This window comes from Choloepus didactylus, chromosome 6 (assembly GCF_015220235.1).
Source record: "Choloepus didactylus isolate mChoDid1 chromosome 6, mChoDid1.pri, whole genome shotgun sequence".
Lineage (NCBI taxonomy): Eukaryota > Metazoa > Chordata > Mammalia > Pilosa > Megalonychidae > Choloepus > Choloepus didactylus.
The window spans coordinates 11,130,395-11,142,664 of NC_051312.1; the positions used below are offsets into that span (position 1 = coordinate 11,130,395).

General features: G+C 49.0%; 1 protein-coding gene across 2 annotated transcripts in view; it reads right to left on the bottom strand.

The window, feature by feature from the left end:
- The window catches only part of FERMT3 (fermitin family member 3), a 17,220-nt gene extending 4,950 nt beyond the window's left edge, over positions 1–12,270 (bottom strand). For both annotated transcript variants that reach the window (XM_037838146.1, XM_037838145.1), the window contains exons 1-6: positions 12,113–12,270; positions 11,423–11,596; positions 8,075–8,308; positions 7,779–7,898; positions 7,392–7,560; positions 7,083–7,185 (exon numbers count right to left, since the gene is read on the bottom strand). In XM_037838146.1, coding sequence (XP_037694074.1) covers positions 7,083–7,185; positions 7,392–7,560; positions 7,779–7,898; positions 8,075–8,308; positions 11,423–11,582 — 786 coding nt within the window. In that variant the 5' untranslated portion in view covers positions 11,583–11,596; positions 12,113–12,270. The remainder of the gene's footprint in view (positions 1–7,082; positions 7,186–7,391; positions 7,561–7,778; positions 7,899–8,074; positions 8,309–11,422; positions 11,597–12,112) is intronic.

Here is a 12,270-nt window from a genome sequence, read left to right on the forward strand (position 1 = left end):
ACAGTTTGGGATGGATTGCAGCTCTAAATATGAAAGTTAAAACAATGAAGGCTTTAGTGAAAAACATAGGACTGCATCTTTATGATCCTGGAGTTGGAAAAAGTTCTTAAACAGGACACAAAAGGTGTGAATCATTAAAGAAGCAATTATTAGTTATATTATATTAAAATTAAGAACTTCTGTTTATCAAATAAACCATTAAGAGAATGAAAAGACGAAGCACATAGTGGGAAAATATCCTCCAATAATTTTTTTGACTCAGAATATGTAAAAAAAATCTACAAATCAATAAGAAAAAGACAGACAACTCCACGTAAAAATTGGCAAAAGACTTGAACAGAAAAGTCACAAAAGAAGGTATCTAAATGGCTAATAACCACACAAAAAAAGGGCTCAACTTCGTTAGCCATCAGGGAAATGTAAATTAAAACCACATAAATAGCAGATCAGTGGTTGTGCAGGGTTGGGTGTGGGAGGGGGAGTGACTACAGATGGGCACTAGATAACCTTCTGGAGCAATGGAAATGTTCTAAAACTGGATTGTGGTGAGGGCTGCACATCTGCATAACTACTAAAAATCATCAAGCTGAACACTTACAACGGATAATTTTTATGATATGTAAATTATACTTCAACAGTGCTGTTGGGGGGAAACACACAAGATACCAGTACGACACACCTCCAGAATGGTGACAATGAGCACAGGCAATACCCAGTGTTGGTGAAGTTGTGGAACAAATGGAACTCTCCTACGGGGCTGAAGGACTGTGAATCGATGCAACCAATTTGGAAGGCTCTTCAGCAGTTATCTACCAAAGCCAAACCGACGTCTACCCTATAACTCAGCAATTCCACTTCTGGGTATATGCAATATAGAAATGTGCATGCATGGTCACCGAAAGCATGCACTAGAACATTTCTGCATCTCTATTTATCATAGCTCCAATCTGGAGATTGTGCCGTGTACATCAACAGGAGATTGGATAAATTAATTGGGGCATACTGATATAATGAAATGGTACACAGCAACAAGAAAAAATAAACTACAACTATATGCAGCAACATGGGTGAATTTTACAAATGACGGTGAGTGAAAGAAGCCAGACACAAAGAGCACAGACTACATAAATTTTAAATACGGGCAAAACTAATCTATATTAGAAGTGAGGTTAGTGGTTACCCCTGTTGGAGGTATTGCTTGGGAGGGGCATGGGGGAAGTTCCTGGGGCTGTTTGAACTCTGTTACTTGAGGTGTTGGTTACATTTGGGCATTTTTCTAAAACTATGTTACACTAAAAAAAAAAAAAATTAAAAAAAAAGCTTTAAACAGGAACATTCAAAAAGCAAGGGCTCTTAGAAATTAAAAGTACAGTTGCAGAAATTACAAATTCAGTAGATATTTTGGAAGATAGTTCAAAGAACTTTCCAGAAAATAGAACTAAAAGTCAAAGAGCCCCAAAAATAGGAAAGAAAAGATACATGTCTAGTTTTTCTTTTTTCTTTGAAGGATCAATTCAGGAAGTCTAATATCTACTAAAGAGAGTTTTAGGAAAAAATGAACAGCGAAAAGAAGGGGAGGAGATTATTAAAGAGATTATATAGGTCATTTTTTTTCCAGAACTGAAAGACCCAGTTTTCTGATTTGAAAGGACCGGCAAGTGCCCAGATCAATGAATGAAGAGAGATCCACACTAGGATATATTATTGAGAGATGTGGGAACACCACGGGGTAAGGAGAAGATCCTAAAAGCTTTTGTTACCTTCCCCACCCCACCCCCAAGTTAAAAAAAGGGTCCATATGTGAAAAGATTGGAAACGAAAATAGCATCAGACTTAATGGCACTACTGGAAACTAGAAGACAATGGGAAGGTGGCTTTAAAAATTTTGAGGGAAAATGTTTCCAACCTAGAATTCTAGACCTATTCAAACTTTCATGTGAGTAAAGTTAGAACAATGACCCTTTCAGACACGGCTTTCAGAACATTTATGCCTCATGCACCTATTTTATTTTACTTCTCTTCTACTTGGCTTAAAACAACAGAAATTATTGTCTCACAATTCTGGAGGCTTGAAGGGTGAAATCAAGGTGCTGGCAGGGCCACACTTGCCTGACATCTCTAGGGTAGAATATGCTCCACGCCTCTCTCCTGGTTTCTGATTGTTCTCATGCACCCTTTTAAAATAAGTTCTTTAAATGCATGCTCCATCAAAATGAGGGAGTCAGTCAAGAAAGAGGAACACAAGAGATCCAAGGAGCCAGAAGTCCAATGTAGGAATTCCCAGGAAGATGGTGAAGGGACGTCCACAGCCAACAGTCGTGCAGTGGGTCTAGCATGCCACCATCCATGATTCCAAAAAGGAAGTGACATTGATGCATAGCCTAATGCAGCAGACCATCTTGAAAGGAGTTTTGTGGTTGGGTTGCAAAGTTGGATGGTCTGGGTTAAGGAATATCCTTGCCTGATCACTGCGAAAACCCCCTAATGACAAACCACAGCCTAAATATGGACAGATGGACAATTAATAGAAAAATAAGTGAATACAAATACAGCAATTATAAACTTCAAAAAAAAAAAAACTGACCAAGAAAGGAAATGTAATCATGGGCCATTCTGTGTCTTAGCTAAGAACACTACTGACGTGTGTTGCTATTTACAGCTGTAATCACGTTGTTTTAACCAAAACTATAACACAAGTCTATTGGAAAGATGCAAGGAAATGTGTGTATTGCAGAGGAGGGGGAGTCAGTGTAAGACAGCTAACTCTTCATCTTTTATGACAAGAAATAGATAACGTGTGAAATGGAAACAATCAAGAAATAGAATGTAATCATACAAGACAGAATTAAACACTGAAAGAAACAGCTAAAGAGTTAAAATCTGCAGCCTTTAGGGATCACAAATCTCAGGTGAGTTGAGACGGGGCAGTGAACCGCTTTTTTTGTTAATTATTACTAACAGTTACGACTATTTAACTCTTTAAACCATTGCACGTTACTGACAATAAAATTAATTTAAAAAATAAATAAAAAGAACAACAAAGCCCAAATGGTTCCTAGACAGTGGACAACAAACCACACAGGGCAGCGATCCCTGAGAGAAGAGAAAGAAGTCAGGTGACCCCTAAGATTGCCCCCGCTTACTGCCTAGAGCAAGTTTCCAGGGTGCAGGGCAGGGAGGGGTCCCAACAGAATCCGGCATATTCTCTGAGTTGAGGAGATGGAATTGGGAATTCAGGGATCCCAAGACAGCTAGGATTTACAGGGCAGTGAGCTGGAGAGGAGAGCTGCACAGAGACAAAGCTCTGGACATCAGCAGAGGGTTCCTCTGGAGTCTTAAGCTGAGTACTGATCAGTGTATGCATGTGAGGAAACTACCCAAGGCTAGGGGAAAGAAAGCGCTGGAAAGGAGCAGGTGGAACAAACACCAGTGCTCACACAAGGCTGGAAGCAGTTCACATTCCCAACAGTCAGAACAGGGAAACCTCATATACATGTGCATCGGAATACTCAGAAGTGTATTGCCTCAATAGTGGCAAAAATTAGCCCTAGATTAAAGGCCTAACAAGGGTTAAGAACAAGCATTGGAAGTACCTTAACTGCATTCAGATACAAAATTTAAAAATATTTATAGGATCACAAAAAAACCCAGCCCCAAGGATCTATAATTTGCAATGTCTGGCATTAAATAAAAAATTTCCAGGCATGAAAATGAGCAGAAAAATACAACCCACCATGAGGAGATAAATCAAGCTATAGAAATAGATCCACAAATGATGCAGGTGAGAGAATTTGTAGATAAGAACACTAAAATTAGTTATTATAAATAAAATGTTCAAGATGGTAGAGAAAAGATTGATCATGGTAAGGAGAGACATGGGAAATATAAAAAAAGTTCAAAATTGAACTTCTAGAGATGGGGTTAATGGCAGATTAGACATGGCAGACAAAAAGATTGATAAACTTGAATATGAAACACCTTAAGAAATACGACCAAACACAAAAATTAACAGAGCATCAGTGGGATATGAGACTGTGAAGCCATAAACCAAAGAAGCCATAAATTCCTAGACATGACCAAAAAACCCTCTATAAGTGCATCATAAAGCATATGTGCATACTCCTAAGCATGATAGCTATCTGTACTATACAAAACTAGTCCAGCTACATATCCATTACTTCAAATGCACATATTTACAATCTTGCAAATCCTGACTTCTGTTCTGTGCCTTCTTTGTTCTGGCCTAATGTAACCCTCTGTAACCCCCGGGTGGGGTACAGCCTTACTCTGAATATCCTGCAGCCACCCAGGACCAGTTTCCCGGTCTGTAAATTCCCTAATAAACTGTTACTATTTTACTATATGGTGTAGCTTGCTTGGTTTTTCAGTCTTAAGTGCTCATCGAACTTTGGCAGAATCTATTCTGTAAGTTCACGGCCAGACAGAGAAAATTTTAAGGAGGCTAATATTCATGTAATTGGAGTCCCAGAAAAGCAGGAAATATTTGAAGAAAAAATAGCTAAAATTTTTCTAAATTTGATAAAAACTCTAAACTTGGAAATCCTTAAGGTTGGTGCCACACATAAGAAACCTGCAACAAACTATACTCAGCACATAGTAATAAAATGCTTAAAATCAGTGATAAAAAGAAAATCTTAAAGGCAACTTGGAAAAAAAAAGACGCATCACATAAAAATGCAAAAGATAAAAATGACAGCAGGGATCTCAATGGAAATAACGCAAACCAGAAGACTGGTGAGTGACATCTTTTCAGTACTCAAAGAAAAAAAAAGTCAATCTAGAATTTATATTCCCAGTGAAAATATCTTTCAAAAGAAAATGCAAAGCAAAGACACCTACAACATTCAAAAGCTGAGAGAATTCATCACCAGCAGACCATCACGGCAGGGACTTCCCTTTGGGCAGAAGGAAAGTGATAGAAGATGGAAAACTGGATCTACACACAAGAATGAGGAGCATGGGAAATGTGAGGGAAAATATACAAGACTCTTTTTCCTATTTTTAAAATGTCTTTGAAAGACATGGACTGTCCTGCCTCCTGGCTGTGATGTTTCGACTGTGGGGAGCTGGGTAAAGGGTAACCAGGATCTCTGTCTATTATTTCTTACTCCTGTCTCTCAATCTACAATGACCTAAAAATAAAAAGTTTAATTAAAATATAAATGTTTTGGATGGGATCTAAGAATGGAGGAGAAAAGGTTAAAAAGGATACTACTGGGGCATAAGAAAAAAATTGGAGTATACAACATCAGCTTTATATCAGTGTTAAATTTTTTGAATTTGGGCTGCACTTAAGGTGATTATATAAGTGAATATTCTTGTTCATAAAAAATATCCATGGAAGTAGTATGTTTTCAAGGTGTATAATGTGTGCAACCTGCTCTCAAATGTTCAGAAAATGAATGAAGATGATAGATAGAAAGATAGATAGATACGTAAGTAGAAAGAATATGGCAAAGGTGGCAAAATGTTAAAATTGGACTATCTGGGTATCTGGGTATGGGAGGAGTATGTTAGAGTTCTCTGCATGGGGTTTGTATTATTTTTGCAACTCTCCTGTAAGTTTGAAATTATTATTGGCTGGTTAAAGTATCTACCCAAGAGAAATGGAAACATATGTACACACAAAAACTTGTACATGAATGTTCTTGGCAGCATTATTCATAATATCCCAAAAGTGAAGAAAAAAGAACAAAAACAAATGTCCATCAACTGATGAATGGATAAATAAAATGTGCCATATCTATACAATGGAATATTCTGTAGCAGTAAAAAGAAATGAAGTACTGACACCTGCTGTAACACGGATGAACCTCAAAAACATTAAGCTAAGTGAAAGAAGCCACTCACTAAGGACCACATATGGTATGATTTTTTTTATATGAAATGTCTGGAATAGGCAAATTTATAGAGACAGAAAGTAGATTAGTGGTTGCCTGGGGCTGGGGAGATTGGGGGGAATGGAGAGGAACTGCTAATGGGTGCAAGGTTTCTTTACCAAGTGATGAAAATGTTCTAAAACTGATATGGTGATGGTTCAACTTTGTGAATATACTAAAGACCAATGAATTGTATGCTTTAGATGGGGGGATTGTATGGTATGTGAATTATATCTCAATAGAGCTGTCATAAAAATAATAATAACAGTGTATCATGGGATTTATGGCATGTGTGGAAGTCAAGTGCCTGCTAGCAGGAGCAGAGGCTGGGGAGGGGAAAGGAAGTGTGCTGAGAAAGGGTGGAGAGAGAAGGCAGCCCGGCATGTGCCTCCAGCGAGCGGACCACTGGAGCTGAGAGAGGATAATGTTTCCAGAAGGAGGAAGATTACTGTGTTTATGTCACCAAATGGCCACTGGACAGTGAGCATGGAGAGGCCAGCGACCTCAGCAGGCGCACTTCTGTGTGCAGATGGGGACAGACTTGGCTGAGGAGAGAGAGGGAGCAGGTTCCAGAAGAAAGGCCTGGGAACAGGAAGCAGGATTTGGGGGGAGCAAGGACAGGGGCAGCAAGTATTCTATAGACAGTGATGTTTAAGGAGTTTTGCAGTGAATAAGAGTAGCGAAATGGGGTCCCAGGAGGGCATATGTTGGCTGCAGACAGGGACAGGGCGGCAGAGTGGGAGCGACGGACAATGCACAGTGGTCCCTGCCCACCAAGACCCCTGCCTCGCCCACCCCCTGTCCTGCAGGGCCAAGTGCTGCTCCATCTCCAGGAAGCCTTTCCAGAGCCCCAGGGGTGGGGCCTCTCCCCCCACAACCCCTGGAGCCCCAGACTTCCCAGGGGCATCCACCACGTCTACACTGATCTGTGGTCATTTATCTCCCTGGTGGCTCCTTGAGAAGCAGGGACAGAGACTTATTTGTCTCTGTCTGCCTTGGCATCAGCTCAGGATCTGCACCATGTATGCAGAGTTAATAAACAGAGGCATGGACTGGCAGGGGGACACAGGGACAGACCCCTACAATTCTCTACACCTGCCAGACCCTGGTCCCCTGACCCTAGGTCCATATGTCTCATTGACCTCAGACCCCCATTTGTCCTGACCTCTGACCCGGGCGCACCTTGGGATCCAGGTCGAAGAAGCTGTAGTACTTAAAGCGCAGCCAGAGCACGTCCCCGGCCTTGACGCCCTGCTGCATGAGGCACCGCGATGAGTCCAGCCACCTGGGCCGCAGCAGAGGCAGGAGTTAGGGCGGCGCCAGGTAGAGCAGGCTGGGGTGGGGTGGGAGGACAAGCACACATATAGGAAAGGCCTGGAAACACGGGATACGGATTTGGGGTGAACGAGGACAGCGCAGGCATGACTCTGGACGGGGGACACACACACGGGGACATGGCTTCTCCGGGGTGGCCCCCAGCCGGCTGTGCACCTGCTGTGGAGCTGGGTCTTGTCCAACAGGGAGCCGGGCCTTGGGAGGCGCTGGAGCACGAGGGGGTCGGGCGGCGGCTGGGGCCGACTCAGCATGTGGTAGCAGGCCTCGGTCTGGGCGCTGTCCGAGAAGTGGGCTGGCATCCCCCGGAACAGCGCAGGCGCCACGCCTGAAGCGCAGACCGGGGGTTAGCGGGGACTGACCTCAGGCCCCTGGCCCCGCCCCTCTCCACCCACTGCCCCAGCCGGCCCCGCCCCTCCCTAGCCATTGCCCCCCCCGCCCCGCCCACTACCCAAACGGCACCGCCCCTCCCCTATCATTGGCCTGCCCCGCCCCGCCCACTGCCCCGCCCCGCCCCGCCCCGGCCCGGTCCCAGCCTGTGCTCACCCCCGGCCAGTATGACTTTCGTGAGGTCGTGCACCTCTTCCTCCGGCTCCTTCTCCTTCTTTTTCTTCTCCTTCTTCTCAGGAGCCCGGAGCAGAGACAGCTCCTCAGGGTGCCGGATACCTGAGGGGTGCTGGCGCCTCAGCAGGGGTCTAGGGTCCCGCCCGGGACCTCCCGTCCCACCCGCGGGCGCCTTAGGGCCGGTCAGCACCCCGGAGGCAGGATGGGGGAACACGACAACGTGGTAATAGCTGGGCCTGGAGAGGGCTGGGTCCTTCCCCCTGGACGCAGCGACTCACTGAGGAGGCGGCAGATGGCCGCCACGGCCTGGAAGAGGGGCTTGGAGAAGCTGGCGCGGAGGCGCAGGGCGCGGCGGTTAGGCAGCCGCAGAATGACCGGCCGGTGCTGGGGCCCGAAGAAGAGGCGGGCGTCGGCCAGGATGCCATACTTGTCCAGCGTCCAGTGGGTCTGCAGCAGCCATTGTCTTTTCTGCTCCCACCAAATGGCGTAGTCTGACCAGTCCTGCTTGCGCTCTGTGGGGGTCCAGGGAGAGGATGGGTGGGCGTGGGCCTTGGGGGACCCTGCCAGCCTTCCACCCTCTGCCCCCAAGGCTGAGCACCGACCCTGGATTCAGGCCGGTAGGGGCCGCCCCTCCACACCCAAGCTGAGGGCAGGGTCAGGCTGAGTTGGCTGGGGGTCTAAGACCAAGGCAAGGCAGAGTGGCTCCCTGCTTGGCCTTCTGGGCTCAGGTCCACATCACTTCTGGGGAGCCCCCCTCCGGATCCAGAATCTGGAGGCCCCAATCTTAGGTGTGCCCCTTCATACACTCTAGCCTCTTGGGCTCCCCCATACCACCCCTCCCATGCCCCCCAGCTTAATGGCCTCTCTCTTGCACTCCCTGGAGTTCCACGAGGGCAGAGACTGTTTGTCTTGCTCTCAGGGCCTGGGACTGTGCCTGGCACACACAGACACTCTAAATATTTATCACTTACTAGCTCTGTGACCTTGAGCAAGGCACTTAACTTCTCTGGGCCTCTGTTTTCTCATTTGTAAGATGTGGGAACTGACTGACTCCATAGGTGGTTGTGAAGGCTAAATGAGTTCATATTTACTGAGGATACAGAACAGTGCCTGCTACAGATAAGAAAGCGCACAGCATCTGTGACATACTTATTATGCACATGTTAAACACATGCGTGAGGTTGTGGTCAAAACCATTTCTACTTCATTCGTCATCCAGCTAGAAATTGGGTATACAGAAATAGATGACACGTGGTCACCTCTGCGTTCCTGCCACCAGGAAGTGATCACAAAGACAAATGAGGAATAACAGCTGCTCCCAGGTGCACAGCCCTCTAGAGTGTGCAAAGCCCTTCCTTGCTGGGTTTCTTCCCAGGCCCTCATTGCAAGTTGTCTAATTCTCTGTCTCCTCCTCCCAATCACGCCACACCAGCTCCGGCCTGGTTTTTCCACTCCATCCAATCCACCCTGCCCGTGCCACCAGTGTTGCTAAACCGAGGGAAGCTTCTCTGTCTTTATCTCATCTGACCTCTCTGAGGCTTTTGGCTCTGCTGACATGTCCCACCTTTGCACTTCACTGTCCTTGGCTTTGTGTCCTCTCGATTCTTTGCTCTTTTTTTGGCCCTCTTTGCCCTTTCTCCCGACCTGTCTCTTACGTGTCCTTTCCCTTGATTCAGTGGGGGACCCTCTTCTCCCTTTGCAGCCACACCCTCTTCCTGGGGTGGGGTGGGGGTGTCTCATTTATTCCAGGGGCTTCAGTTGTCACCTTCCTGCTATGGGCTCAGACCCTGCCCTGACCCCAGCCAGAAACCCACACCACAGGCTTCATTCATTCCAGAAACCTTTGTTTGCAGGCTGCGTACCACCCAGGGAACATAAAGACAATGATTCAAAGCTCTCAGCTTAATCTCTCCCTGCCTGAGCCTCTTCACCACCTCCTCCTCTGGGCTCATTTCAGGGCCTGGCGACAACAGTCTCCTGCCAGAGGCCCGAGCACCACATCTTTTGCTTTGAGCCACCACATTTAACCCATGCCAACTCCACTTTCAAAATCCACTGTCCTCTCCGTCCTCACCACCTGACTTGGGAGGCCTTGTGGTCTCTCACTCACCAGGGCAACCACATCAGCCTTCTTCCCCAATTCCTTGCCTCCATCCTCGCCCCATCCCTGCCAAAGGGGTCTTTCCGGATGTGAGCCTTAGCAGGCAGGCTCCTGCTGAAAACCCTGCGGTGCTGCTCTTCTCTGTCAGGGGAGGCCCCAAGGCCCCGGGTCAGGTGGCCAGGGTTCCACCCAACCTCGATTTTTATGTCATGCTCCAGGAGTCTGCACCAGCCTGGGGGCCCAATTCAGAGGGCCCCCGGTCCCCCAATATCACTGCCCTGCTCCTCCTTCCTGCGTCCATATTAAGGAGCTAATATTAAGAATTGCTTCTCCTGGGAAGCCTCCCTCTTCTGGCCTCAGGCCCCCAGCACAGCTTTCCCTCTTCAGCACCCAGCACCAAGCCCTGGGGTGGGAGCAGAGGGTCCGTCTCACCCACCAGGCCTCACTCCAGGAGGCCAGGGATGGGCCTGGCTTGGCTGGTCTCACCTCAGTGGGCACCTGGTGCCCTTAGGAATGGCTGGGAGGGCAGAGGGGGTGGGGACATTACCCCTCACAGGGGACATGAGCTGAAGGAACTTGGCCTGGGGGCCGAGGCCCGGATGGAGGAGTGGGGAGGCCTCTCGCCATGCCTGGGGCCAGCCAGGTCTCCACCTCCTACTGGTCTTCACTCTCTGCCCTGGCCTCCCAAGGGGAGCTCTGTTCCCCACTTCTGCTTTCACAGTCTCCATGGGCCCTGCTTTCTGGAAGCTCCCCTTACCACCTCAGCCTTGTGACCTGGCTGTCCCCGATCTGTCCACACGCAGACATCCCTCCCTCCCGGGCTGCACGTGGTGGGCGCCTAGGGTCTGAGATGCCTTCCCTGCCCACCACTGACAGGCGGCTCAGGGTCCGGCTCCTGGCTGGGACTACGGTTGGCCTGCCTTCCGGCTCTGGCTATCAGGGGGTGCCTGCTGCCCTCCCAGGAAGGGGCAACCCCCAGTCCCAGAAGGGAAGGGTGAGGAGGGGCCTCCTGTCACTGGGCCTGTGCCGCTCCATGGCAGATACCACAGGCTGCTCTGCTGTAACTTCCTGTGGGGGCAGGGGCCTTCCCACTAGGGCTGGGCCTATCACCAGCCTGGCAAGGCCTTCTGCCCTGGGGAGGGAGTGTGGGAGCAGGACCCCAGGACACCAGGGGCCTCCTCTGGCCTTGCTTCAGAGCCCAGGGATGTGACTCCTGCCTCGGCCCAGGAAAGGCCTCACCTTCTCCCCCTACAAGTGGGTGAATGGAGGATCGTGGCCGAGCCTGCTCCTTGGGGGGGCTCAGCAGAACCAGCCAGAGTGGGAGGAAGGGAGGGAAGACAGCGGGAGGGAGGGGAAGTGGGGGAAATGTCTCTTTTTGGAACCAAATGATTAGGCTGGTGTCTGAGTCACTGTGACACCGTTATCGTGAGCTGCCCAGCAGGGGTGGCCCGGAAGTTGCCAGGGGATACCCTGGTAGCTGCCCTGTGGTGCAGGACTCAGGGACCAGGGGCAGTGGGGCACTCACTGATCTCCTCCACGATCTTCAGGAGAACCCCACCGATGTGCGACTCCCCCGTGACCCGCAGGGTAACCGACTCCGCCTCAGGGTCCTCCTCTCCCACAAACACCCGCAGCTCCCAGGTCGAGTCGATGTAGTCCCCAGAGGCTGTCTTCATCCCCGCCATGATGGTGACTGTGTCTGCGGAGGAGACGGTGGTTAGGACGCTGGGGCCTGGCAGGCTGCCCATGTCTAAGCAGAAGGAACCCCAGGGTCCCTGGGACAGGAGGGAGACAGGGAGCAAACCCGCAGTCAGCATGCCCGTGGCAGCAGCGAGACACAGCGCTGAGTAGTTCCAGGCCAACCTCAGACCCTCCCACCATCACAGATTGTTAAACTGAAAGAACTCTTGGAGACCATGTTGTCCAACCCACTCCCATCTTTCTGATGGGAAAACCAGGGCCCAGAGAGAAGACACTCACTCAAGGTCACCCGGCTCAGTGCCACACTGGCTGACCACTGTAGATGGTGGTGTGAACTCAGGTTGCCCCATCCTAGCCCACAATTTAGATCCAAACATCCCAAACCAGCAGGAGCCCCTTCTCCAGGGCAGCAGAAAGTTCAGGCTGCCCGCATGGTGAGTGGCATGCTGGGTGGAGGGCTGCAAGAAAGTGAGGAGGAGGGTCCTTGGGCCCTTGGCTGCTGGGCCAAGCTTACCTTGCCTGCAAAGGGCTTTTAGGGGCTGCAGGTGGGGGCGATGGGGAGCAGCGTCAGCCACTCCCAGCCTCAGCCTGGACACCTGCAGGCCGCTGAGTGCTTCCGGCCCCCTCTGCTTTCTCTGGAGCTTCCTTCAGCGGGCAGCCCTTGACTTCGCC